The sequence below is a fragment of the Lolium rigidum genome, chromosome 6 (assembly GCF_022539505.1).
Source record: "Lolium rigidum isolate FL_2022 chromosome 6, APGP_CSIRO_Lrig_0.1, whole genome shotgun sequence".
NCBI classification, from domain to species: Eukaryota; Viridiplantae; Streptophyta; class Magnoliopsida; order Poales; family Poaceae; genus Lolium; species Lolium rigidum.
Genome location: NC_061513.1, coordinates 90,900,090 through 90,926,278, shown reverse-complemented (window position 1 = coordinate 90,926,278; position 26,189 = coordinate 90,900,090). Strand labels below are relative to the sequence as shown.

Below are 26,189 nucleotides of genomic sequence, written 5' to 3'. Positions count from 1 at the left end.
ATGGTGATCAGCTTCCGTTGCTCGGAAAGTGCAAACCTGACATGGATCTTGGCGTTGCTGCTCATCACTTTCACGCCGATTCAAGTCTACGGCCAGTCTGCTTCTGGTATTGCAAGCCATCTCCTCCTAGCTAGATTTTTCTCTAGATCCTGCAACTCTTCTCCCTGTCTAGCACAGTTCAGTTTACTTCAGCGTAAAACTTAACAAATCTCATAAAAAACGAAACCTTAGAAATCAACACATTATTAGCTACTGCATATCTAGTGGCACATGTCACGATTATTGTATAACCTTGAAATGCGTGAATCTGATACATATACTCTCCATTGTGCAGAGTTCGTAAGCATCGACTGCGGATGGGTAAACAGTAGTAGTTACATGGACGCCGCCTTAGTAATACCATACAGTTCTGATGGTGGATTTCTCGAGGGAGGACTAAGCCACGAGATTTTACCAGAGTTCATGGCTGATACTGGCAATGACCAGCAAAAAACTCTGAGGAGCTTCCCTGACGGCTCACGAAATTGCTACACACTACCATCCACCATCGGTAAGAAGTATCTACTGAGGGCCACTTTTACTTACGGCAACTACGATAGGTTGAACAAGACTCTGGATGGATCGGTGTTCCTTTTTGGGCTCCATATCGGGGTAAATTTCTGGGAGGCGGTGAACTTTACAAACTGGGATCCATCAATCACTCAATGGAGGGAGGTGCTCACTGTTGCTCCGGACAACGTAGTGTCCGTCTGTCTGATAAACTTTGGTTCAGGGACTCCATTCATATCGTCGTTGGAGCTGAGGCCATTGGAAGATACGATGTACCCATTTCTGAGTAGTTCCGTGTCTGTCAGGTACTTTCATCGGTTCAGATTTGGCAACAACGCAGACTTTATCACAAGGTGAGACCAGGCTGCCATCTATACTAGTTTTTGATAGATCTGAATTACGCTTTTCTTCAATCTTTTTCAATTCATTTTGCACTCAGCGTGTACGGTGTACCGTGCTAGCCATTCATCTGTTTTTTCCTTACCTGTGTGATGAAGATATCCTACAGACCCGTATGACCGGTTCTGGCAGAGCTGGTCTGGGACTATCGGAGACTCCTACCCCTGGATCAGCCTGAACACTAGCAGAACAGTGAACAGGCAACAAAGCATTGATGGCTTCCAGATACCGCAGGCCATCCTCCAGAAAGCCTCGACCCTAGACACGAACTACTCCTTTATGAGCATTGCTGTGGCAATTGATCCTAACCTGGACAGTGGGAGCCTGGAACTTCTCCCAATCTTCCACTTCGCCGAGATTGCCAGCGACAGTCCGAACAGGACGTTCAACGTCTACAGTGCTAGCGAGCTGCTGTTCCCAGACGTGTCCCCGTTGCCGATGCGGGTAGACAGCATGTACCCGACAAATCGGTTCTTAGCTAATCGGTTCTTGAGCAACAAATACGCCTACTTTTCCTTGAACAAGACGGCCAGCTCGGGGCTCCCACCGCTCATCAATGCGTTCGAGCTGTACTCACTTGTTCGGATGGACAACTTCACCACTTCTTCTGATGACGGTAAGATCCATAACAGATGAATCTCACTCCAACTTTTTTAGTATATACGTATAGCATGCATATCTTCGATTAAAGATAGAAACGGGCAAGATGCCAGGTACATCATTATCCAGCCTTGTCCATGTCTAACCTAAGTGGTTAGGTCTTCCTCGTCTCCCAGGCCGCAGCGGTGGAAAAGCTTTTCCTGCTCCAATCTCTGACGTCTGTGTTGGGTTCCTCTCCTTCCGCTTGCCGCTCCGGCGGTAGGAGGGAGGAGGACCCCGTTTTTTGAATGGTACTTAGGGCTAGGAGTTCTCTGGCATGGCGCGCCGTTGGGGTTGTGGGAGCGGCGTCCGGGAAAATAAATCTGCCTCAACTCTTCTCCCACACCGGCGCTGTCCTTCAAGGCGGCGTCTCGGAGCTTTCAGATCGGTGGATTTAGGGTTCATGGATGGTGTCGGCGAGGCGGCAGCAACGACTCCATCAGATGGTTTTTTCCTCTTGCTCTGTCCCCGTTGCTGCGGCGTCGTCTCCGGCGCCAAGGTGGAGCAGAGAGGATTCGTCCAGGAGTACGTGCAGACGTTGGTCTGCACTGGTGACAGCTGGAAGATGGTGCACCTTGTGGTGGGTTCGTGGTTGAAGCCTGATGGTTCCGGTTCCCTACTCCGACATCGTCGTGCGTGGATGCCAGTGCTGAAGTTCGATGGCGTGTCCAGGGACATGCTGCCCTGGTCTGATTCTTTCAACGATAATGGTTTGTCCTATGGCAAACTACATTGGAGGTCTGAAAAGCTGATGATCAGCGATGGAGCCACGTCGAGCTCAGGTGAAGAGGTGATCTGTCCATTTTTTCCTTGGTGGCTGCTACGGTGGTGCCGAAGAAGATGGATAGGCGTTGGTTTGGCACATAGGTTTGTAGGGATTCGTTGCATAGAAAACAAAAAAATTCCTACCGCGAGAACGCAATCCAAGCCAAGATGCAATCTAGAAGACGGGAGTAACGACGGGATGATCAAGACTCACCCTTGAAGATTTCCAAAGCCTATAAGAGTAGGCTCTTATTGCTGCGGTAGACGATCACTTGCCGCTTGCAAAAGCGCGTAGAAGATCTTGATCACGGTGCCACGATCGGGCAGCACCTCCGTACTTGGTCACACGTTCGGTGTTGATGAAGACGACGGCCTTCTCCCCGTTCCAGCGGGCAGCGGAAGTAGTAGATCCTCCTCGGAATCCCGACATCACGACGGCGTGGTGGCGGTGTCGATGGAGAACTCCGGTAGGGCTTCGCCTAAGCGTATGCGGGAGTTGTATGTGGAGGAGGGGTGCTAGGGTTTGGGGAGAGGGGTGTCTTGGGCGCCGGCCATGAAGGGGGCAGCCAAGGTTGGAGGCAAGAGTGGCCGGCCACCCTCCCCTTGTCCCTCATTATATAGGTGGAAGCCCCAAGAGTTGTAGTCCAAGTCTTCGAATAAGACCCCAACACCAAAACTTCCCAAACGTGGGAAACCTACTCAAAGGGGAGTCCTACCCAAGGTGGGACTCCCACCTTTCCTTGAGGTGGGGCTGGCCGGCCAACAAGGTGGAGCCCACCTAGGACTCCTCCCCCTTAGGGTTTGGCCGGCCATGCTAGTGGAGTCCCTCCGGGACTCCACCTTCCATAGTGCCTTTCTTCCGGACTTTTCTAGAACCTTCTAGAACTTGCCATAAATGCACCGGATCATTTCCAAACTTGGAATATGACTTCCTATATATGAATCTTATTTTCCGAACCATTCCGGAACTCCTCGTGATGTCCTGGATCCCATCCGAGACTCCGAACAAAACTTCGAACTCCATTCCATATTCCATATCTACTTAAAATGACATCAAACCTTAAGTGTGTCACCTTACGGTTCGCGAACTATGTAGACATGGTTGAGACTTCTCTCCAACCAATAACCAATAGCGGGATCTGGAGATCCATAATGGCTCCCACATATTCAACGATGACTTAGTGATCGAATGAACCATTCACATACGATACCAATTCCCTTTGTCACGCGATATTTTACTTGTCCGAGGTTTGATCATCGGTATCACTCTATACCTTGTTCAACCTCGTCTCTCGACAAGTACTCTTTACTCGTACCGTGGTATGTGGTCTCTTATGAACTTATTCATATGCTTGCAATACATTAGACGACATTCCACCGAGAGGGCCCAGAGTATATATATCCGTCATCGGGATGGACAAATCCCAATGTTGATCCATATGCCTCAACTTATACTTTCCGGATACTTAATCCCACCTTTATAACCACCCATTTATGCAGTGGCGTTTGATGTAATCAAAGTACCTTTCCGGTATAAGTGATTTACATGATCTCATGGTCATAAGGACTAGGTAACTATGTATCGAAAGCTTAGAGCAAATAACTTAATGACGTGATCTTATGCTACGCTTTAATTGGATGTGTCCATTACATCATTCATATAATGACATAACCTTGTTATTAATAACATCCAGTGCTCATGATCACGAAACCATGATCATCTATTAATCAACAAGCTAGTTTATACAAGAGGCTTTACTAGGGACTCTTTGTTGTTCACATAACACACATGTATCAATGTTTCGGTTAATACAATTATAGCATGGTATGTAAAAATTATCATAAACACAAAGATATATTATAATAACCATTTTACTATTGCCTCTTGGGCATATCTCCAACAGTCTCCCACTTGCACTAGAGTCAATAATCTAGTTTACATTTGTAAAGATATAACACCTTGGCCTTCTGGTGCTTTATCATGTTTTGCTCACGGGAGAAGTTTTAGTCAACGGATCTGACACGCTCAGAAACGTATGTATTTTGCAATTCATTTGCGTCTCAACGCATCACTCATTTCCAAATGAGTCGGCATTAAATATGTTTGGTCTTCTGGTGGAACCTTAATTCCTTGGTCTGAAATAAGTCACTAATATTGTCACACACAATATAGCTTCAAAGTTCTGACACTATTGGAACTACACCAAGTTCTCAAAGAACCTCTTGATTTTAACATCCTTTGTCATTGTCAAAACAATGACATACTCTGCCTTCTTTTGTAGAATTCGTCATAATATTTAGAACTCTTCTAAATCTAGCATAGACAACTTCTAGCTTATTGTGCTACTTTTTAAACAACACTTAGTCTAATTTGAGATTGAAATTTTATTTTCATATGTGACAAAAACAAATATCGGTGCAACACCTTACAGCGATTTGTTTGTCATTTCTCCATACAAAACTATATATATATATATATATCCTTGGTTCTTCTTAAGTACTCAAGAATATTCTTACTGTTTTTCAATGATCATCACATGAATCATTCTGGTACATGCTCATAACATTTTTAAGAGTACATGGCATCTGATTGTGTACATATTATTTGTGATCTATAATCACTCATGTGTTTTTACTCATTGAGTGTCAGATACACTCAAGTCTTGTAAAAACTTCACATGACAAGAACATTTTCTTAATATTTCTATATTGAACTACTTCAATATCCATTCTATGTACTTTGACTTAAAATTATTATGTGTTTTAATCTATCTTCATAGATCTTGACACTAAATTTGTTTCAGTCCATATCCTTTCATTGAAGTTAATTTTTCAATGAAATCTTTAATCAAGTATATAATTACATCATTTATAACCAACTATATGTCATCTACATAAAGTATTATAAATATGTCTTAGCACTCCCACTTAATTTCTTGCAAATGCAAGCCTCTTCATCGTTTCTGATGAAATCAAAAACTCTTTGACTATTTCATCAGGTGAAGATTCCAACTCCATGATACTCACTTCATCCAATTGAAGTTTGTATACCTATCTAGTATTCCACGGACCAGCAAAACAATTGGTTGTATCTTGTATACACCTTTAATACACATGTCTGATAAATAATGTATTTTGCCATCCTACTAGCATATCTCATAAAAGAAATATGTAGTGATTACTAGAATAATCCACATAGACTATAAGCATTGCTACGGAAGATCTAATCTTATCGTAATCAACTCTTTGAACTTTGTCATAAACAACTTTTCGACAAGTCGTGCTTCTTCAAGGATATTTCATCCAAGCCCATCAATTTTATAGATCTATTTACTTTAAAAAGTATTTATCTATCTTGGATTTCATGGCGTATAGCCATTTTAACGGAGTCAGGGCCCATCATAACTTCTTTGTTTATAGTTGGTTTATCATTGTTCAAAATCAATCCTTTGTCCACAAATCATTTATTTGATCACAAAGTAAACCATACCTACAAGGTTCAATATGTACTTCGATCTCCATGACTAAAAAAAACTTTGTAGTCATGGGAGCCATGATCGACGTGGCCGCTTCCGGAACCAATTCTGATGCTGCGCTACTCTGATCATTATGCTCAGGTTCATAAACCTTATCAAGTTCTATTGTCCTCCCACTCAAATACTTCGCTAGAAAACAATTTCTTGGAAATAAGAAACATTGACAAACACTTTTGTCTTTGTCTCTATAGTGGGAAGAATTCCCAATCAATTCTCTGAGATAACCAACAAAGACATTCATCCGATCTTGGTTGTAAACTTATTTACTTATGCTATGCATACCAAAATTTAAGAAAGGACTATTAGGGTTCATACCCATGCCATAACTTGTATGGTGTCATTTCAACGGATCATGATGATGCTCTATTTAGTGTAAAAAGCGGTAGTCACTGATGGCGTGTATTTCACACGTTCGTTGGGCAACCCCAAGAGGAAGGTATGATGAGCACAGCAGCAAGTTTTCCCTCAGAAAGAAACCAAGGTTTATCGAACCAGGAGGAGCCAAGAAGCACGTTGAAGGTTGATGGCGGCGAGATGTAGTGCGGCGCAACACCGGAGATTCCGGCGCCAACGTGGAACCCGCACAACACAACCAAGCTACTTTGCCCCAACGAAACGAGTGAGGTTGTCAATCTCACCGGCTTGCTCGTAACAAAGGATTAACCGTATTGTGTGGAATATGATTGTTTGCGAGAGAAAACGAGTAGAAACAAGTATTGCGGTAGATTGTATTTCGAGTAAAGAGAATTGGACCGGGGTCCACAGTTCACTAGAGGTGTCTCTCCCATAAGACGAACGAGCATGTTGGGTGAACAAATTACGGTTGGGCAATTGACAAATAAAGAGAGCATGACAATGCACATACATATCATGATGAGTATAGTGAGATTTAATTGGGCATTACGACAAAGTACATAGACCGCCATCCAACTGCATCTATGCCTAAAAAGTCCACCTTCGAGGTTATCATCCGAACCCCCTCCGAGTATTAAGTTGCAAAGCAACGAGACAATTGCATTAAGTATGGTGCGTAATGTAATCAACAACTACATCCTTAGACATAGCATCAATGTTTTATCCCTAGTGGCAACAAGCACAACACAACCTTAGAACTTTCGTCACTCGTCCCGGTGTCAATGCGGGCATGAACCCACTATCGAGCATAAGTACTCCCTCTTGGAGTTAAAAGCATCTACTTGGCCGGAGCATCTACTAATAACGGAGAGCATGCAAGATCATAAACAACACATAAGCATAACTTTGATAATCAACATAACAAGTATTCTCTATTCATCGGATCCCAACAAACGCAACATATAGAATTACATATAGATGATCTTGATCATGATAGGCAGCTCACAAGATCCGACAATGATAGCACAATGGGGAGAAGACAACCATCTAGCTACTGCTATGGACCCATAGTCCAGGGGTAGACTACTCACTCATCACTCCGGAGGCGACCATGGCGGCGTAGAGTCCTCCGGGAGATGATTCCCCTCTCCGGCAGGGTGCCGGAGGCGATCTCCGGGATCCCCGAGATGGGATCGGCGGCGACGGCGTCTCGGTAATGTTTTCCGTATCGTGGCTCTCGGTATCGGGGGTTTCGTCACGGAGGCTATTTGTAGGCGGAAGGGCAGGTCAAGAGGCGGCACAGGGGGCCCACACCACAGGCCGGCGCGGCCAAGGGGGGCCGCGCCGCCCTAGGGTTTGGCGCCCCCGTGGCCCCTCTTCGTCTCTCCTTCGGACTTCGGAAGCTTCGTGAGAAAATAGGCCTCCGGGCTTTTATTTCGTCCAATTCCGAGAATATTTCTTTACTAGGATTTCTGAAACCAAAAACAGCAGAAAACGACAATCGGCACTTCGGCATCTTGTTAATAGGTTAGTTCCAGAAAATGCACGAATATGACATAAAGTGTGCATAAAACATGTAGATAACATCAATAATGTGGCATGGAACACAAGAAATTATCGATACGTTGGAGACGTATCAGCATCCCCAAGCTTAGTTATGCTCGTCCCGAGCAGGTAAAACGATAACAAAGATAATTTCTGGAGTGACATGCCATCATAAACTTGATCATACTATTTGTAAAGCATATGTAGTGAATGCAGCGATCAAAACAATGTGTATGACATGAGTAAACAAGTGAATCATAAAGCAAAGACTTTTCATGAATAGCATTTCAAGACAAGCATCAATAAGTCTTGCATAAGAGTTAACTCATAAAGCAATAATTCAAAGTAAAGGTATTGAAGCAACACAAAAGAAGATTAAGTTTCAGCGGTTGCTTTCAACTTGTAACATGTATATCTCATGGATATTGTCAACATAGAGTAATATAATAAGTGCAATAAGCAAGTATGTAAGAATCAATGCACAGTTCACACAAGTGTTTGCTTCTTGAGGTGGAGAGAAATAGGTGAACTGACTCAACATTGAAAGTAAAAGAATGGTCCTCATAGAGGAAAAGCATCGATTGCTATATTTGTGCTAGAGCTTTGATTTTGAAAACATGAAACAATTTTGTCAACGGTAGTAATAAAGCATATGCATCATGTAAATTATATCTTATAAGTTGCAAGCCTCATGCATAGTGTACTAATAGTGCTCGCACCTTGTCCTAATTAGCTTGGACTACCCGGATTATCACCGCAATACATATGCTTTAACCAAGTATCACAAAGGGGTACCTCTATGCCACCCGTACAAAGGTCTAAGGAGAAAGCTCGCATTTGGATTTCTCGCTTTTGATTATTCTCAACTTAGACATCCATACCGGGACAACATAGACAACAGATAATGGACTCCTCTTTTAATGCTTTAAGCATTCAACAACAATTAATTCTTTTCTCATTAGAGATTTGAGGATGTTTGTCCAAAACTGAAACTTCCACCATGGAACATGGCTTTAGTTAGCGGCCCAATGTTCTTCTCTCACAATATGCATGCTCAAACCATTCAACTCAGTGTAGATCGCCCTTACTTCAGACAAGACGAACATGCATAGCAACTCACATGAAATTCAACAACGAGTTGATGGCGTTCCCAAGTAAACATGGTTATCGCACAACAAGCAACTTAATAAGAGATAAAGTGCATAATTACATATTCAATACCACAATAGTTTTTAAGCTATTTGTCCCATGAGCTATATATTGCAAAGGTGAATGATGGAATTTTAAAGGTAGCACTCAAGCAATTTACTTTGGAATGGCTGGAAAATACCATGTAGTAGGTAGGTATGGTGGACACAAATGGCATAGTGGTTGGCTCAAGTATTTTGGATGCATGAGAAGTATTCCCTCTCGATACAAGGTTTAGGCTAGCAAGGTTATTTGAGGCAAACACAAGGATGAACTAGTACAGCAAAACTCACATAAAAGACATATTGAAAGCATTATAATACTCTATACCGTCTTCCTTGTTGTTCAAACTCAAAACTAGAAATTATCTAGACCTTAGAGAAACCAAATATGCAAACCAAATTTTAGCATGCTCTATGTATTTCTTCATTAATGGGTGCAAAGCATATGATGCAAGAGCTTAAACATGAGCACAACAATTGCCAAGTATCACATTACCCAAAACATTTATAGCAATTACTACATGTATCATTTTCCAATTCCAACCATATAACAATTTAACGAAGGAGAAACTTCGCCATGAATACTATGAGTAGAACCCAAGGACATATTTGTCCATATGCTACAGCGGAGTGTGTATCTCTCCCATGAAGTGAATGCTAGGATCCATTTTATTCAAACAAAACAAAAACTAAAACAAAACGACGCTCCAAGAAAAAGCACATAAGATGTGGCCGAATAAAAATGTAGTTTCAGGGGAGGAACTCGATAATTTGTTGATGAAGAAGGGGATGCCTTGGGCATCCCCAAGCTTAGACGCTTGAGTCTTCTTGATATATGCAGGGGTGAACCACCGGGTGCATCCCCAAGCTTAGAGCTTTTCACTCTCCTTGATCATGTTGCATCATACTCCTCTCTTGATCCTTGAAAACTTCCTCCACACCAAACTCGAAACAACTCATTAGAGGGTTAGTGCACAATATAAATTGACATATTCAGAGGTGACACAATCATTCTTAACACTTCTGGACATTGCATAATGCTACTGGACATTAGTGGATCAAAGAAATTCATCCAACATAGCGAAAGAGGCAATGCGAAATAAAAGGCAGAATCTGTCAAAACAGAACAGTTCGTATTGACGAATTTTAAAATGGCACCAGACTTGCTCAAATGAAAATGCTCAAATTGAATGAAAGTTGCGTACATATCTGAGGATCATGCACGTAAATTGGCATAATTTTCTGAGCTTCCTGCAGGGCAGTGGGCTCAGATTCGTGACAGCAAAGAAATCTGGAACTGCGCAGTAATCCAAATCTAGTACTTACTTTTCTATCAACGGCTTAACTTGGCACAACAAAACTCAAAACTAAGATAAGGAGAGGTTGCTACAGTAGTAAACAACTTCCAAGACACAAAATAAAAACAAAGTACTGTAGGTAAAAACATGGGTTGTCTCCCATAAGCGCTTTTCTTTAACGCCTTTCGGCTAGGCGCAGAAAGTGTGTATCAAGTATTATTGAAGGGTGGTGCATTCTCAGCGAGGTGTGGAGTTTTATCAACTAGGCATATTATATTAGATACATAAGTTTTAGCATCTCCCTTTTCATTAGTCTTAGGTGTGCTACTCTTATCAAACAAATTTTCAGGAACAAGCCAAGCATAGTTATTTTCTAGTGCATCATTCATAGCTAGGAGCTTACATGGTATTGGTGCTTTGATCTCCCCTCCATCATCAATATTATTAGTGTATCTTATTCTATCCATATCCATCTTTTCAAGGAGACTAACAAAATTAGTAGGAGAACCAAGCATATTAAATTTAGCAAACACCTTTCTAGCTTCTCTTGCTAGACCACCAAATTCTCTAAGAAGGGTTTCTAATACAAAATCTTTCTTTTCCCCTTCTTCCATATCACCAAGCGTGAAAAACATGTGTTGGATTATAGGATTAAGATTAACAAATTTAGTTTCCAACAAGCGAACTAAATGTGCGGCAGCAATTTCATAAGTAGGCGCAAGATCTACCAAGTGTCTATCTTCAAAATTTTCAATGGTACTAACATGGTTGAAGAATTCTTCTATATTATTTCTCCCAACTATAGACCCACGTCCTACCGGTATGTTCTTTGTGGTAAAATCAAAAGGAAACATGATGAAATAAGTAAAGTAAATGCAAGTAAACTAATTTTTTTGTGTTTTCGATATAGCAAACAAGATAGCAAATAAAGTAAAACTAACAACTAATTTTTTTTGTATTTTGATTTAGTGCAACAAACAAAGTAGTAAATAAAATAAAGCAAGACAAAAACAAAGTAAAGAGATTGAGAAGTGGAGACTCCCCTTGCAGCGTGTCTTGATCTCCCCGGCAACGGCGCCAGAAAATATGCTTGATGGCGTGTATTTCACACGTTCGTTGGGCAACCCCAAGAGGAAGGTATGATGAGCACAGCAGCAAGTTTTCCCTCGGAAAGAAACCAAGGTTTATCGAACCAGGAGGAGCCAAGAAGCACGTTGAAGGTTGATGGCGGCGAGATGTAGTGCGGCGCAACACCGGAGATTCCGGCGCCAACGTGGAACCTGCACAACACAACCAAGCTACTTTGCCCCAACGAAACAAGTGAGGTTGTCAATCTCACCGGCTTGCCGTAACAAAGGATTAACCGTATTGTGTGGAATATGATTGTTTGCAGAGAAAACAGTAGAAACAAGTATTGCAGTAGATTGTATTTCAGTAAAGAGAATTGGACCGGGGTCCACAGTTCACTAGAGGTGTCTCTCCCATAAGACGAACAACATGTTGGGTGAACAAATTACAGCTTGGGCAATTGACAAATAAAGAGAGCATGACAATGCACATACATATCATGATGAGTATAGTGAGATTTAATTGGGCATTACGACAAAGTACATAGACCGCCATCCAACCGCATCTATGCCTAAAAAGTCCACCTTCGAGGTTATCATCCGAACCCCTCCAGTATTAAGTTGCAAAGCAACGGACAATTGCATTAAGTATGGTGCGTAATGTAATCAACAACTACATCCTTAGACATAGCATCAATGTTTTATCCCTAGTGGCAACAAGCACAACACAACCTTAGAACTTTCGTCACTCGTCCCGTGTGTCAATGCGGGCATGAACCCACTATCGAGCATAAGTACTCCCTCTTGGAGTTAAAAGCATCTACTTGGCCAGAGCATCTACTAATAACGGAGAGCATGCAAGATCATAAACAACACATAAGCATAACTTTGATAATCAACATAACAAGTATTCTCTATTCATCGGATCCCAACAAACGCAACATATAGAATTACATATAGATGATCTTGATCATGATAGGCAGCTCACAAGATCCGACAATGATAGCACAATGGGGAGAAGACAACCATCTAGCTACTGCTATGGACCCATAGTCCAGGGGTAGACTACTCACTCATCACTCCGGAGGCGACCATGGCGGCGTAGAGTCCTCCGGGAGATGATTCCCCTCTCCGGCAGGGTGCCGGAGGCGATCTCCGGGATCCCCCGAGATGGGATCGGCGGCGACGGCGTCTCGGTAATGTTTTCCGTATCGTGGCTCTCGGCATCGGGGGTTTCGTCACGGAGGCTATTTGTAGGCGGAAGGGCAGGTCAAGAGGCGGCACAGGGGGCCCACACCACAGGCCGGCGCGGCCAAGGGGGGCCGCGCCGCCCTAGGGTTTGGCGCCCCCGTGGCCCCTCTTCGTCTCTCCTTCGGACTTCGGAAGCTTCGTGAGAAAATAGGCCTCTGGGCTTTTATTTCGTCCAATTCCGAGAATATTTCTTTACTAGGATTTCGAAACCAAAAACAGCGAGAAAACAGAATCGGCACTTCGGCATCTTGTTAATAGGTTAGTTCCAGAAAATGCACGAATATGACATAAAGTGTGCATAAAACATGTAGATAACATCAATAATGTGGCATGGAACACAAGAAATTATCGATACGTTGGAGACGTATCAGCCACTAAAGCATAATCCACAAAAATATAATGGCATCATTTTATTTTTATCTCATCATTAACCCAACAAGGTTTGGATACATCTCTCGGATACTACATCATCACTATGATACTCCAAGAAATGTGAGTTGTAGAACAATTTCATAACTCTCTTAGATGTTCGCTAAAACTCGTAATTCAAATATTTTGCCAATGATCCAATCATAGATATTTGACTTTTCTATTACGATGATTTTCACTTCATGCTGAAATTTATTTGAATCTATTCAAATGTTTCAAACTTCTTCCTTATCGAATATATCCACATATATATACTCAATTCATTGTTGGAAGTTTTCATGAAGTAGAAGAATCTCCCGCACACAACTATGCCTAGTGAACCACATATATCATTATGTATGTTTTCACTAAGTTAGTTGCCCGTTCAACTCTTGGCCTATGAATGGTATGTTAGTCATTCTCTTTAGAAGAGATTTGCAAGCGCCAAATGATTCAAAAATCAAATGACTCCAAAAATCCATTTGCATGGAGTTCCTTCATGCGTTCCTTTCCAATATGACTTAAATAGCGGTTCCACAAATAATTGGAATTCAAATCATTTGCCTTATGGCATTTTAGCATCAGTGTTATGTATGTGTGTTTTACCATTAGGATTTATAATAACTTATCCATCGTACATGGAGTAATGTCATAATTTGAACAACTTATTGTTTTCATTTGACCAGAGCAAAATAACAATTATTAAGTTCTTTATTATAAATTCTAAAGGCTAGATAGAATGCCAACAATGAACATAATAACACTTTATTTTTGTTCCAGACGTGCATTCCTATCATATTCCTTGTCAGTCACTTAGGCCATTGTATTCTTGTATTGCGTTGTTTTGTATGACACTTCATACCAACCAATATGGTACAAATACCCAAGAATTTCATCGTGTGACCTAACTAGGAATACAACCATAACATGTATATCATTTATATACACCTGAGCTAGACTTTCTAGTCTTTTCTTTTCTTTCTGCCAAAATATCTTTTCAGTTTCTCTTTTAGCTTTCCTCATTATTCAGAAAAACACTTCAACATCAATAAATTCTAGGTTTGTTGGTCAAATACCAATAACCTTGAGGTTCTTACTTTGAAGTTGATCATCATATGACAAGTGTTTCGGATTTCACTATTAGTAACCTTGTAATATGATGAACAATTTCACTCATAATTTTATCCATTGTATCATGATGACTTTCTGAGACTATGTCTGTACATGCTAGGCTCATAAAGTTTAACCTTGGTATTCACATGTGCAAATCTGGCTTGCACCCGTTGTATGCACACGTAGAATCTATAACACCCGATCATCACGTGATGCTTCGATACGACGAGTCTTAGCAACGGTGCATACTAAGGATGATAACTTCATGGATATGCGAATATTGTTAGTGCCCCAATAGTTGGAGGATTAGGACACCTTGCGTCTTCAACCTTCGTACATTCCCATAAAACTTATGAGTTTATGTAGTCTCACCAAATTATATTCTATCATCTTGCAATAAGGTCTTAGATATCACATATATCTCATACCTTGATTATTTCTGAAAACTAAATTTTCAGCTCCTTACTTTTCAAACAGATTTGAACTTCAAGTTTCATGGAGACAAGATAACTTTAGGTACTAATTGAAACTATAGCTCTTTGAATCAACAATGTGAGATTTACTAAAAGTTTGCAATAGAACTTTAAACAATTCTTGATTCTTTAACAATACGGTACCAATCCGTAAAGTTTCTTGTCAGATTTTAACAGTATTTCTATCTCAATAACAAGACTAGCGCATGGTAGAAAACGGATGCCAATACTACAAAATTAATTCAAAATACTATTCAGACTATGTTTATGATAATTAGTTCATGTTTTAATCTAATTACTAATGAACTCCCACTTAATACAACATCCCTCATAGTTGTTAAGTGGTACATGATCCAAATCCACTACACCAAAACCGATCATCACGTGAGATGATGTAGCTTCAATGGTGAACATCAACATGTTGATCATATCATCCATATGACTCGTGTTCAACCTTTCGGTTTCCGTTGTCCCGAGGCCATGTCTGTACATGCTAGGCTCGTCAAGCAAACCCAAGTATTCCGCGTGTGCAACATGGCTTACACCCGTTGTATGTGAACGTTGAGTCTATCACATCCGATCATCACGAAATGATTTGAAACGACGAACTGTACAATGGTGCATACGAGGGGAGAACACTTTATTATCTTGATATTAATATGAGGGATCATCTTATAATGCTATCGTCGCGTTCTAAGCAAAATAAGATGCATAAAGGATTAACATCACATGCAATTCATATGTGATATGATATGGCCCTTTTGTCTTTGCGCCTTTGATCTTCATCTCCAAAGCACGGACATGATCTCCATCATCTTCGGGCATGATCTCCATCATCGTCGGCGTAGCGTCAAGGTCCATGGCGCCGTCTTCATGGTTGTTCACCTCATGTAGCAACTATTACAACTATTTTGAAATACTACTCAACATGAAAATTAAAGACAACCATAAGGCTCCTGCATGTTGCCACAATACAATAATGATCATCTCATACATATTCATCATCACATTATGGCCATATCACATCACCAAACCCTGCAAAAACAAGTTAGACGTCTCTAATTTGGTTTGCATATTTTACGTGGTTTAGGGTTTTCGAGAGAGATCTAATCTACCTACGAACATGAACCACAACGGTGATACTAGTGTTGTCAATAGAAGAGTAAACTGAATCTTCACTATAGTAGGAGAGACAGACACCCGCAAAGCCTCTTATGCAATACAAGTTGCATGTCGAACGAGGAACAAGTCTCATGAACGCGGTCATGTAAAGTTAGTCCGGGCCACTTCATCCCACTATGCCACAAAGATGCAAAGTACTCAAACTAAAGACAACAAGAGCATCAACGCCCACAAAACTATTGTGTTCTACTCGTGCAACCATCTATGCATAGACACGGCACTGATACCACTGTAGGGATTCGTTGCATAGAAAACAAAAAATTTCCTACCGCGAGAACGCAATCCAAGCCAAGATGCAATCTAGAAGACGGGAGTAACGAGGGGATGATCAAGACTCACCCTTGAAGATTTCCAAAGACTATAAGAGTAGGCTCTTATTGCTGCGGTAGACGATCACTTGCCGCTTGCAAAAGCGCGTAGAAGATCTTGATCACGGTGCCACGATCGGGCAGCACCTCCGTACTCGGTCACACGTTCGGTGTTGATGAAGACGACGGCCTTCTCCCCGTTCCAGCGGGCAGCGGAAGTAGTAGATCCTCCTCGGAATCCCGACATCACGACGGCGTGGTGGCGGTGTCGATGGAGAACTCCAGTAGGGCTTCGCCTAAGCGTATGCGGGAGTTGTATGTGGAGGAGGGGTGCTAGGGTTTGGGGAGAGGGGTGCCTTGGGCGCCGGCCATGAAGGGGGCAGCCAAGGTTGGAGGCAAGAATGGCCGGCCACCCTCCCCTTGTCCCTCATTATATAGGTGGAAGCCCCAAGAGTTGTAGTCCAAGTCTTCGAATAAGACCCCAACACCAAAACTTCCCAAATGTGGGAAACCTACTCAAGGGGGAGTCTTACCCAAGGTGGGACTCCCACCTTTCCTTGAGGTGGGGCTGGCCGGCCACCAAGGTGGAGCCCACCTAGAACTCCTCCCCCTTAGGGTTTGGCCGGCCATGCTAGTGGAGTCCCTCCGGGACTCCACCTTCCATAGTGCCTTTCTTCCGGACTTTTCTAGAACCTTCTAGAACCTGCCATAAATGCACCGGATCATTTCCAAACTTGGAATATGACTTCCTATATATGAATCTTATTCTCCGGACCATTCCGGAACTCCTCGTGATGTCCTGGATCCCATCCGAGACTCCGAACAAAACTTCGAACTCCATTCCATATTCCATATCTACTTAAAACGACATCAAACCTTAAGTATGTCACCCTACGGTTCGCGAACTATGTAGACATGGTTGAGACTTCTCTCCAACCAATAACCAATAGCGGGATCTAGAGATCCATAATGGCTCCCACATATTCAACGATGACTTAGTGATCGAATGAACCATTCACATACATACCAATTCCCTTTGTCACGCGATATTTTACTTGTCCGAGGTTTGATCATCGGTATCACTCTATACCTTGTTCAACCTCGTCTCCTGACAAGTACTCTTTACTCGTACGGTGGTATGTGGTCTCTTATGAACTTATTCATATGCTTGCAAGACATTAGACGACATTCCACCGAGAGGGCCCAGAGTATATCTATCCGTCATCGGGATGGACAAATCCCAATGTTGATCCATATGCCTCAACTTATACTTTCCGGATACTTAATCCCACCTTTATAACCACCCATTTACGCAGTGGTGTTTGATGTAATCAAAGTACCTTTCCGGTATAAGTGATTTACATGATCTCATGGTCATAAGGACTAGGTAACTATGTATCGAAAGCTTATAGCAAATAACTTAATGACGTGATCTTATGCTACGCTTTAATTGGATGTGTCCATTACATCATTCATATAATGACATAACCTTGTTATTAATAACATCCAGTGCTCATGATCACGAAACCATGATCATCTATTAATCAACAAGCTAGTTTATACAAGAGGCTTTACTATGGACTCTTTGTTGTTCACATAACACACATGTATCAATGTTTCGGTTAATACAATTATAGCATGGTATGTAAAAATTATCATAAACACAAAGATATATTATAATAACCATTTTACTATTGCCTCTTGGGCATATCTCAAACAAGGTTTATCCTATCTTTCCAGATCCGTAACATCGGTATATACGTACTTTGTATCTCTTCTTTTATTTATCAATGAGAATCGTATTACCATGCAAAAAAAAGGTACATCATTATCCAGCCACAGGATCTTCAGCTCTATTTGACACTGCCAGATTTTAATAATAATAAAAAACCCGTCTCTCCCCAAGGGCGACCTGGGGGCGACCCTCCTCCCCTAACCCTAGTGCCGCTGGGGCTTCCCCTCCCCCGCGCCGTCGCCGGAGGAAGCTGCCGGGCAAAGCTAGGGCGGCCAACGGTGGTGGCTGGGCGGTTCTCGCGGCTCCCTCGTGTCCTAGGCGGCGGATCGGGGTGGGACCTGGTGAGGCACTGCCTGCACGCGGTTCTCAGGGCGTATGGCATCGCAGCCAGTGAGCGGCGGTGGGTGCCTCTGGCGGCGTGCCTGGCTGGCGGCACAGGTATGGGTTGGGGCGGGCTGGATGGGGTCAAACCCTAGGTCCTCTCCTCCTTGCCTTCTCCGTGGTTTCGGTGACCGGCGGTGGAGTGCTGGCTATGGGGCTGCGGCGTTGCCCCGGCGGGTGCGGCGTCTCCGGACTTCGTGTCTCCGGTCGGCAATCTTGGCCAGCCTAGGATGGTTGCCGGCGTGGGGGCCCGATCTGAATAAATACGGCGGTCCTAGGGTCTCTCTTGGGCGAAGGTGAAGACCTGCCGGAGGCCTGTCCTTCATGATCTGGCCAAAGTGTTGAGTTCCGGAATGCGCCGCCGGCGAGTGTAACATGCTTTTATTGCCTGGAGTTTGCCGGATCGGTGCTATTCGGTCGTGTGCGCACATGCTTTTATTCCGACCGTTTGGTTTTGGAGGGTGCTGCGCGAAGCTCTTTTCTATGTTGACACCAAGTGACAGTTGATCCATGGTGAAGTCAGAAGAAGAGAATATCATGATGGCCGGATTTGGAGGACTAGCTTATGGAGGTTCAAGTCTTTGCGCTGTTGAGGGGCTTGCTTGGTGTTCCGGGCTTTGCAAAGTGGTATGAAAGTGGGGGGGGGGGGGTAGCACTCGTGAAGTTTGGAGTCTTACCTTTCAGGGTGAAAACCCAAGATCTGGCCTTAACTGGTTGTGCGTGGCAATATCCTTGTTGAAGGCATTGTTTTGAGAGCGGAGACCATCTTCAGGGTAAAAACCTAAGATCTTTGATCGGCGACGACAGCGCTGGTGCACTGTTCCTTTCTTGGAGGTGTTGCTTTTGAAGAGTCTGAATTTCAGGTGTTGTCTTGGTGGTGGATGTATCACTGTTGCAAGGGTTGGGATACTGTAGCGGGACTTTTATTTCTTAGTTTTCTTTTTATCTTTTTTGGTTGTGTGCATCCGTAATGTTATTAGAATATTACATTATTGCAGAGGCTGTGTGTAATTGGTATCTTCTGATACTAATATATTCACTTTATCGAAAAAATTGACACTGCCCGGATCTTTAATTAAAGTAACAGAAACCAATTTACCAGCCAGCTGATTCGGGTGGCACACTCAACTCCTGAGTAAGCCGTCTTCTAAAGGTCAGTTGGCAATGAGCCATGTCCAAGGCACATTGTAGAAAAATGAATAAATACACTTTATTCAGTTCTACAAAAAACATGATAGTACTTTACATTTGAAATGATTATGCAACTTCTTGTTGTTGTTTCATCCTAACTAATACATATAACCCCATGCCCAACATATATAGCTTAATTTATTCTAGTCATGGTTGTTTTCATTCTCATTTTGATCTTGCATTGCAGTCCATTACATCAATGCAGTAAAGAAACACTACAATTTGGCAAGAATAAACTGGACCGGAGATCCGTGCTCCCCGAGAGAGTATAAGTGGGAAGGCCTGACTTGCGACTATTCCAACGGCAACCAGAATCCGAGGATTGTTCGAATGTAAGAACATAACCTTTTGTTAGCTCAACAGTGTCACTAAGCTAACGACTTTTAATAAGATGCGGTATTTTGCAGAAATATGTCTACCAGCGGACTGAGAGGTCAATTAGCCATATCGTTCTTGGACATGCCATCACTCGAAAATTTGTAAGTGCGCCTACCACATACTGTTGATTAGCTAAATGAAATTGTTATGTTGACATATTTTGTGACTCTAAGAACCAATACATATACAGGGATTTATCACACAACAATTTGACTGGAGTGATTCCAGACTATCAACTAAAGTCACTTAAAGTTCTGTAAGTCACTGTGCCGATTACATCTGTGGCTGATGGTGTAAATTTTAGGTGAATGATTCTAATTATTATTTTCAGTAACTTGTCAAATAACAAGCTTGGTGGACCGATCCCTGATTCTATTCTTCAACGAGTTCAGGCCGGTCTGCTGGACTTAAGGTTTGGCATGCTTCGTTGCACAATTCCTTACTATATTATTTGTTAGTATCAACTAAAAAACTAAACCTAAAAGGAATAGACTCAATTTGAGATTGGTTATCATAGAAACGACTCCATGTCTAACAACAACATTTGCACATTACTGTAAGTGCAGTGGTTAACTGTCTTTTTTGCTGTGAGCGGTGGTGGTCTTTGTTTTTCCTGTGTTTTTCTTTTGTTGAACTGGTTTTTACAGCTGTAAGACTTGTTGTATTTGTCTGGCTTTCATAAAAAAGCCGGGTCCTCTTGAGGGGGTCTTCTCTCTAAAAAAAAAGTGCATTGGTCAAAACACATCCGGGTTTGGCCTTCTCTGGACTGTTTGGCTATTGTCATACTCGTGGCTCACTCCACATTTCTAGCGCCATGCCACACTTGTCATATATGCAAAGTCTTGGAAAATTTCACTATTTGTGGTGGCCAATTTCGGTGCCACAAAAATATGTAAAATCAGACTTTCATGTGCATTTTACCGATCCAAACATGCCTTAATTACATGAACTAGCATCTGGTTAACATAAAAAACTTTATCATCTATAGGCTTTCAAAATGGGAGGAATATAAGGACATATTACTAACTTTTTTTCGATACGGGGTGAACCCCTGCCTCTGCATTAATCGATGCATACGACGCTTTATTATCATTATTGGAAATATGAGTAGCACACTTATTACATATCACGGGTCACTCAAAGTTTCTACGAAAACCAGCCAGCTAAAAAAGACAAAAAAGACAAGCCGCCACAAGATCTTCATGTGAGTCGCATATCAGTACGCCAGCCGCACTGGCTGTAGAAATCCCGTGCTACCGTCGCCAACCGGTTGCACCCAATATCCATATCTTGGCGCACATCCTCCTGCTGGATATAGAACCACATATGGATCCAGTGAGTAACCAAAGGAATAACCTGCAAGAAGGATGGAAAACTCTTTTTGTTAAAGATAAAATCATTACGAACGTTCCAGATGGCCCAAAATAAAGCGCACACGCCCACTCTAATGTGTCCTTTATCCTTCTTCTGTACCCCATTTAACCAATTTCCAAAAAGATTAGTCACATTGGACGGGGCAGGAATATTGAAAGTCATATAGATAATGCGCCAGAGTATTTTAGCAAAAGGGCAAGCAAAGAACAAATGTTGAATTGTCTCATCTTGATCACAGAAGCAACATTTGGAGCATCCCTGCCAATTTGAAAATATTACTAACTGCACGTGATTTAGAAACCATGTGTTTGTTCATTTGAATGGATAGTTCTTTAGAAGAACTATTACCAGTTAGTCGTGTTAGAAAATAGAGGCATGCTACAGTCAGAACTTTGTAGAGCAGCTGAGATCTTTTGAGATGATTTTTTTTATGTATGTTGTTTAATTGTGTCACTAGATTAGAAGGAAATCCTGTATGCTCAAACAACAAAGATACGTACTGCTCAGATAAGATGACAAAGAGGAGGACCACACCTATCTTGCTCATCGCAGTGATAGTTCCTGTGGTACTGATATGTCTCCTAGTAGGGATGTGCATAATCTGGAAGTTATACTGGAAAGGTAAAAAAAACACACTTTAAATTTCTTTCCATCAAGGAAAGGGTGGTAGAAATTATACAGCAATTCCATATATACCTAAACTTCCATGTAAAACAAACCCTTTTCACTTTGTAGAGAGGTCAGGAGACAATGAAGACTATGCTATGTATGAAGAGGAAAATCCCCTACATATTGACATCACACGGTTCACATACGCAGAGCTGAATCACATAACAAACAGCTTCCAGTCAATTGTTGGAAAGGGAGGTTTCGGTATTGTTTATCATGGCATACTGGAAAATGGAGATGAAGTAGCTGTTAAAGTGCTTAAAGAGACATCAATAGCAGAGTCAACAGACTTCCTCCCTGAGGTACAATATGAAAGAGACTAGCATACATCAGTATTTTTGTCAAGACAAATTTAGTTTTGCAAGACATATAAAACCACTTCCACAGGAAAGATATGGAAAGAAACGGAGATAAATTCTACATAAATATATGGTTTCCGTTGATGGATACTCTATTTAACATGACTTATGTGCTTTCTATAAACATGATCATATTATCACCATTGTGTAATATAAATGACCATTATTGATTTATTTTTAACATACTGAACACATTAAAGATGATACCCTCATATTTGTGAGGGCCACCATGGTAGTACACTAAATTGATGCAACTGGTTTCAGATCTAGAAAGTTTGGTAACTATATCTTTTATCACAGGTGCAAACCTTGTCCAAAGTTCATCACAAGAATCTTGTGACTTTGCAAGGATATTGCCTAAACAAGAAGTGCCTAGCACTCGTTTATGACTTCATGCCCAGAGGAAATCTTCAACAGCTTTTAAGAGGAGGTTTCTCTTTTCAACTTTTATTAATGTTTGTGTCAAGCATAGCTGACTTAGGTACAACAAATCCAACTTGCAGTTGCAGTTAGTTATTTCGCTAGGTTTTATTTTGATGCCACAGAGATCATTTGTACATTGACTCAATAAAATCGAATGATTCAATTAAACCCAAAATCTATTCAAACTTAAAAACAAGTTGACCAAATCAGGGCGCTACTTCCTCCAAAACCAAGACAACTACACAAAGACCCAGATGCCTCTTCTTAAATTGTATTGTTGAAGATTTCCCGTGAAACCAATCACGTACTTCCAAAATTTTACCAAAGTATTGTGTGTCGAAGCATAACATAAAATTTACATACTTATCAAGTAAAAAAAACTCAAAACTCAAACTACTCTACCTTTGACATTGTCCTGCAATCACGATTTTGTGTTAAACTGAACTTCCTCGTTCAAAGGCATAACTGATTGCCTAAACTGTTGCTGTTGATAGTCAATATAATTGAGTTGGTAGACATAGTTTACTCTGTACAGATATAGGACTAACAGATGAGGCCACCATAGCTGCATTCTTAGAGTTCTGTATATTCTTAGTGTCAAAACATGAATGATCGTAAGTATTTGGCTAACAAGTTTGACCTGTCAGGCTGCCACGATTACATTCTTAGATTGTAAGTCATAGCCGTGTCATGATACTCACAAATTCTAAACATGTACAGTACATGTTTCAAGCCAGGAATAAACAAACCACTAGAGAGGTATCTTATTTAAAGAGTATTTCGGAAACTTGGATTGCTTGTTAATTGGATTTGTATATAAGAAATGCTCTGATATATAGGATATATATAGAAAGAAACAAAGTGGTATCTCGAAGACCAAATTCCGCGTGTGTGTCAAGTAGATCTTCGTGCCTCCAGTTAATTAATCATTGTGTGTGTGTGTGTCGAGTAGATCTTAGTGCCTCCAGTTAGTTAATCATTGCGTGTGTGTCAAGTAGATCTTAGTGCCTCCAGTTAGTTAATCATTGAGTGCATAACTATCATTTGCTAGATTGAATATATGTGAAATTACCAAAAAAAACTAGTAATTATTTCACCATGCAAGTACAAAATGGCATTTACAGTAATTTGATAAGTATTCCTGCAGGAGAGGACTGTAGTTTGAATTGGGAACGAAGACTCCATATTGCATTTGATGCCGCACAAGGTTCACATTTTAGTTGATGTTTGCCTTCTGGTTATGTATGTACATGTGTGTTGACAAGTACGAGTTTTAATAAACTGCAGGACTAGAGTACCTACATGAGTTATGCACCCCATCAATAGTGCACAGAGATGTGAAGACCCCCAACATCCTTCTAGACAAGAATCTCATGGGGATAATATCTGATTTTGGGCTTTCGCGGGCTTTTAATGATGCACACACACATATATCTACTGTGGCTGCTGGCACTCTTGGTTACCTCGATCCTGAGTATCATGCAACCTTCCAAATCACTGTCAAGACGGATGTTTACAGCTTCGGCATTGTGTTGTTGGAGATCATTACCGGCCAACCCCCAGTAATCATGGACCCTCAAACCATTCACCTACCAAATTGGGTGCGCCAAAAGATAGCCAAAGGCAGCATTCATGATGTCGTGGACAAGATGTTGGATCAATATGACGTTACTTCCTTGCAGGGTGTGATAGACCTTGCTATGAACTGCGTTGAAAACGCAGCCATCGATAGGCCGACCATGACCGAGGTTGTGTCAAGGCTCAGAGTGTTTTTACCAGCAGTTTCAAGTAAAAAGCAGTCAGTTTCTGTGTCCCCTCAACATAAGAACTCCATGGATACTGAAATTACAAGGAAGTTCGACTTGATATCGGGAGCAAACAACCAGACCAGCTCCATCCAGTCAGGTTATACTGGTGGGATGTCAGAAACCAACTTCTTATCTGGACGGTGAAAGGCCAATGCCTACTGAGTTATATTTGCATCTGCTTGGAAAATGTTTGTAATTTGCTTAACAGTATCGCCATTGATTTTTTTTTTTGTACACTGCAATTTAGTCGCTACTGCTAGTAATTTGAAGTTTTAGTTGCTACCGCTAGTAATGTGAAGTATGAATCGTGTTCTTCCATACGAGAACTTGGTGGTTTACTGGTAGTCAATCCTAAAACTAGTAGTCTTCTTAAACACTGCTGCTTAAGAACTCCGCATTATTTCATTCCCCAATATCTCCTGCAAGGCTGTGGATTCAAATTAAAATAATTTGTTTCTTTTACTGAATCGTCTAAGCATTTATCACAAAATTGTGCGCGGTGTTATATCTTTTTTTTCCAAAATGGAGGGTGAGACCCCTGGCCGTCTTTATTAATTTGTTCAACAAAGGACAGTCGAGGAATCTTTATCGAACCACCATCAGATGTCATCACCTCCATTAAACCGCCAAGCAATGTTCATGATTAAGATCCGCATAAACTTCGCCAATCCTGCCGATGACGCCACCATGACGCCAGATGGAGCCCTCCTCCCTGGCGCGCACCACAAGCCGTGTCCTTCGTCAAAACTCCACGACACCTCGCCGCTGAGACCCACCATCGTTGACGCGGCAAGAACCACACCGCACCACCACTTGTGACCTCCATCCAACAGCTGCTCAAAAAACAATAGCCTCATGGTGCTGTTATGTCTGGCTATGCGCGAGTTGGTATCTGAGCTATGTTGATGTTAATGTAGGGAATGCAACCACATGACATACCTAACGCTCGCCGCCTTCAGTGGGAAGTTACTTGACCTGGCCGTGCGGTGCAGCACCTCCTCCGCACCCTCCCCAAAACCCAAGTCACACAAGAGACTGGGGCAACACTGCGGGAGAGTAGTTTGCTCCCCGGTCGATGATGCTGGCAGTGTGGCGGTGACGGCGAAGTAGCTATACAACCTTACGAGTATGTGGAACGCTAGAGCAACTTTAGTAGACACTTAAAATGGTCAAACCTTTGAAACAACCTTTTTACAATTTTTTCGGCCCCGGTCTCGGTGCTACCGGCTGCTACCTCAGTGGTTGACTCAGTGTCGATGCAGCCTTTGGAGGGCGCAGGTGGTGTTATTGCTTGTTCTGGTAAGGCTAAGAAGTCGGTGAAGTGTTGGAAGTGTGTTGTAGATACACATGCTACAAAAGATTGTAAGGTGCAGCACTACTGCCTAGTATGCGATAACATGGCGCATCCTACTTCTAGATGCCCTACACTCAGGCTTCCAAGACCTTCTGCGTTGGTTGCGGCCCAAGGCTTTGAGGAGTCTCTTTTTCTTGAGCTACCGGATAGTGTGTACAAGCCACATCTTGCGTCTGTTTGTTCTCCGACGACACTCGTTAAGTTGGAAGGTCCTATGGTTACGGCTTCGGTCATTGAGAGGCAGATGGCTCGCATTTGTCCTGCTCCTCTTTGGAAATGGGAGGCTCTGGCTCATGGTAGCGATGCTTTCCTCATTGGCTTTCCATCAGCTCAAGACCTCGAGAGAGTGGACGGATTCCAAATGAAAGTGCAGTCGTCCGACACTCAGCTTACTATTAGTACGTGGAAGGTGCAGGAGATTCCGCATAAGTTCGAGCTCA

General features: G+C 42.1%; 1 protein-coding gene across 1 annotated transcript; it reads left to right on the top strand.

Moving 5' to 3' along the window:
* LOC124668358 (probable LRR receptor-like serine/threonine-protein kinase At1g51810) lies at window positions 1-24,565 on the top strand. Its single transcript, XM_047205519.1, has 13 exons — window positions 1-106; window positions 335-902; window positions 1,047-1,564; window positions 19,572-19,716; window positions 19,792-19,863; window positions 19,953-20,018; window positions 20,094-20,174; window positions 21,594-21,757; window positions 21,794-21,799; window positions 21,872-22,107; window positions 22,465-22,594; window positions 23,735-23,794; window positions 23,875-24,565. Exons 1-13 carry the CDS (start codon window positions 1-3, stop codon window positions 24,537-24,539), a joined length of 2,817 nt encoding a protein of 938 aa, XP_047061475.1. The 3' UTR covers window positions 24,540-24,565.
* The last annotated feature ends 1,624 nt before the right edge of the window (window positions 24,566-26,189 follow it).

Coding starts and splice junctions, on each gene's coding strand:
- LOC124668358 (XM_047205519.1), top strand. CDS start 1: ATGGTGATCAGCTTCCGTTGCTCGGAAAGTGCAAACCTGACATGGATC. Junction 20,175..21,593: donor GCCGGTCTGCTGGACTTAAG/GTTTGGCATGCT, acceptor TTGTGTCACTAG/ATTAGAAGGAAATCCTGTAT. Junction 22,595..23,734: donor TCAACAGCTTTTAAGAGGAG/GTTTCTCTTTTC, acceptor GTATTCCTGCAG/GAGAGGACTGTAGTTTGAAT.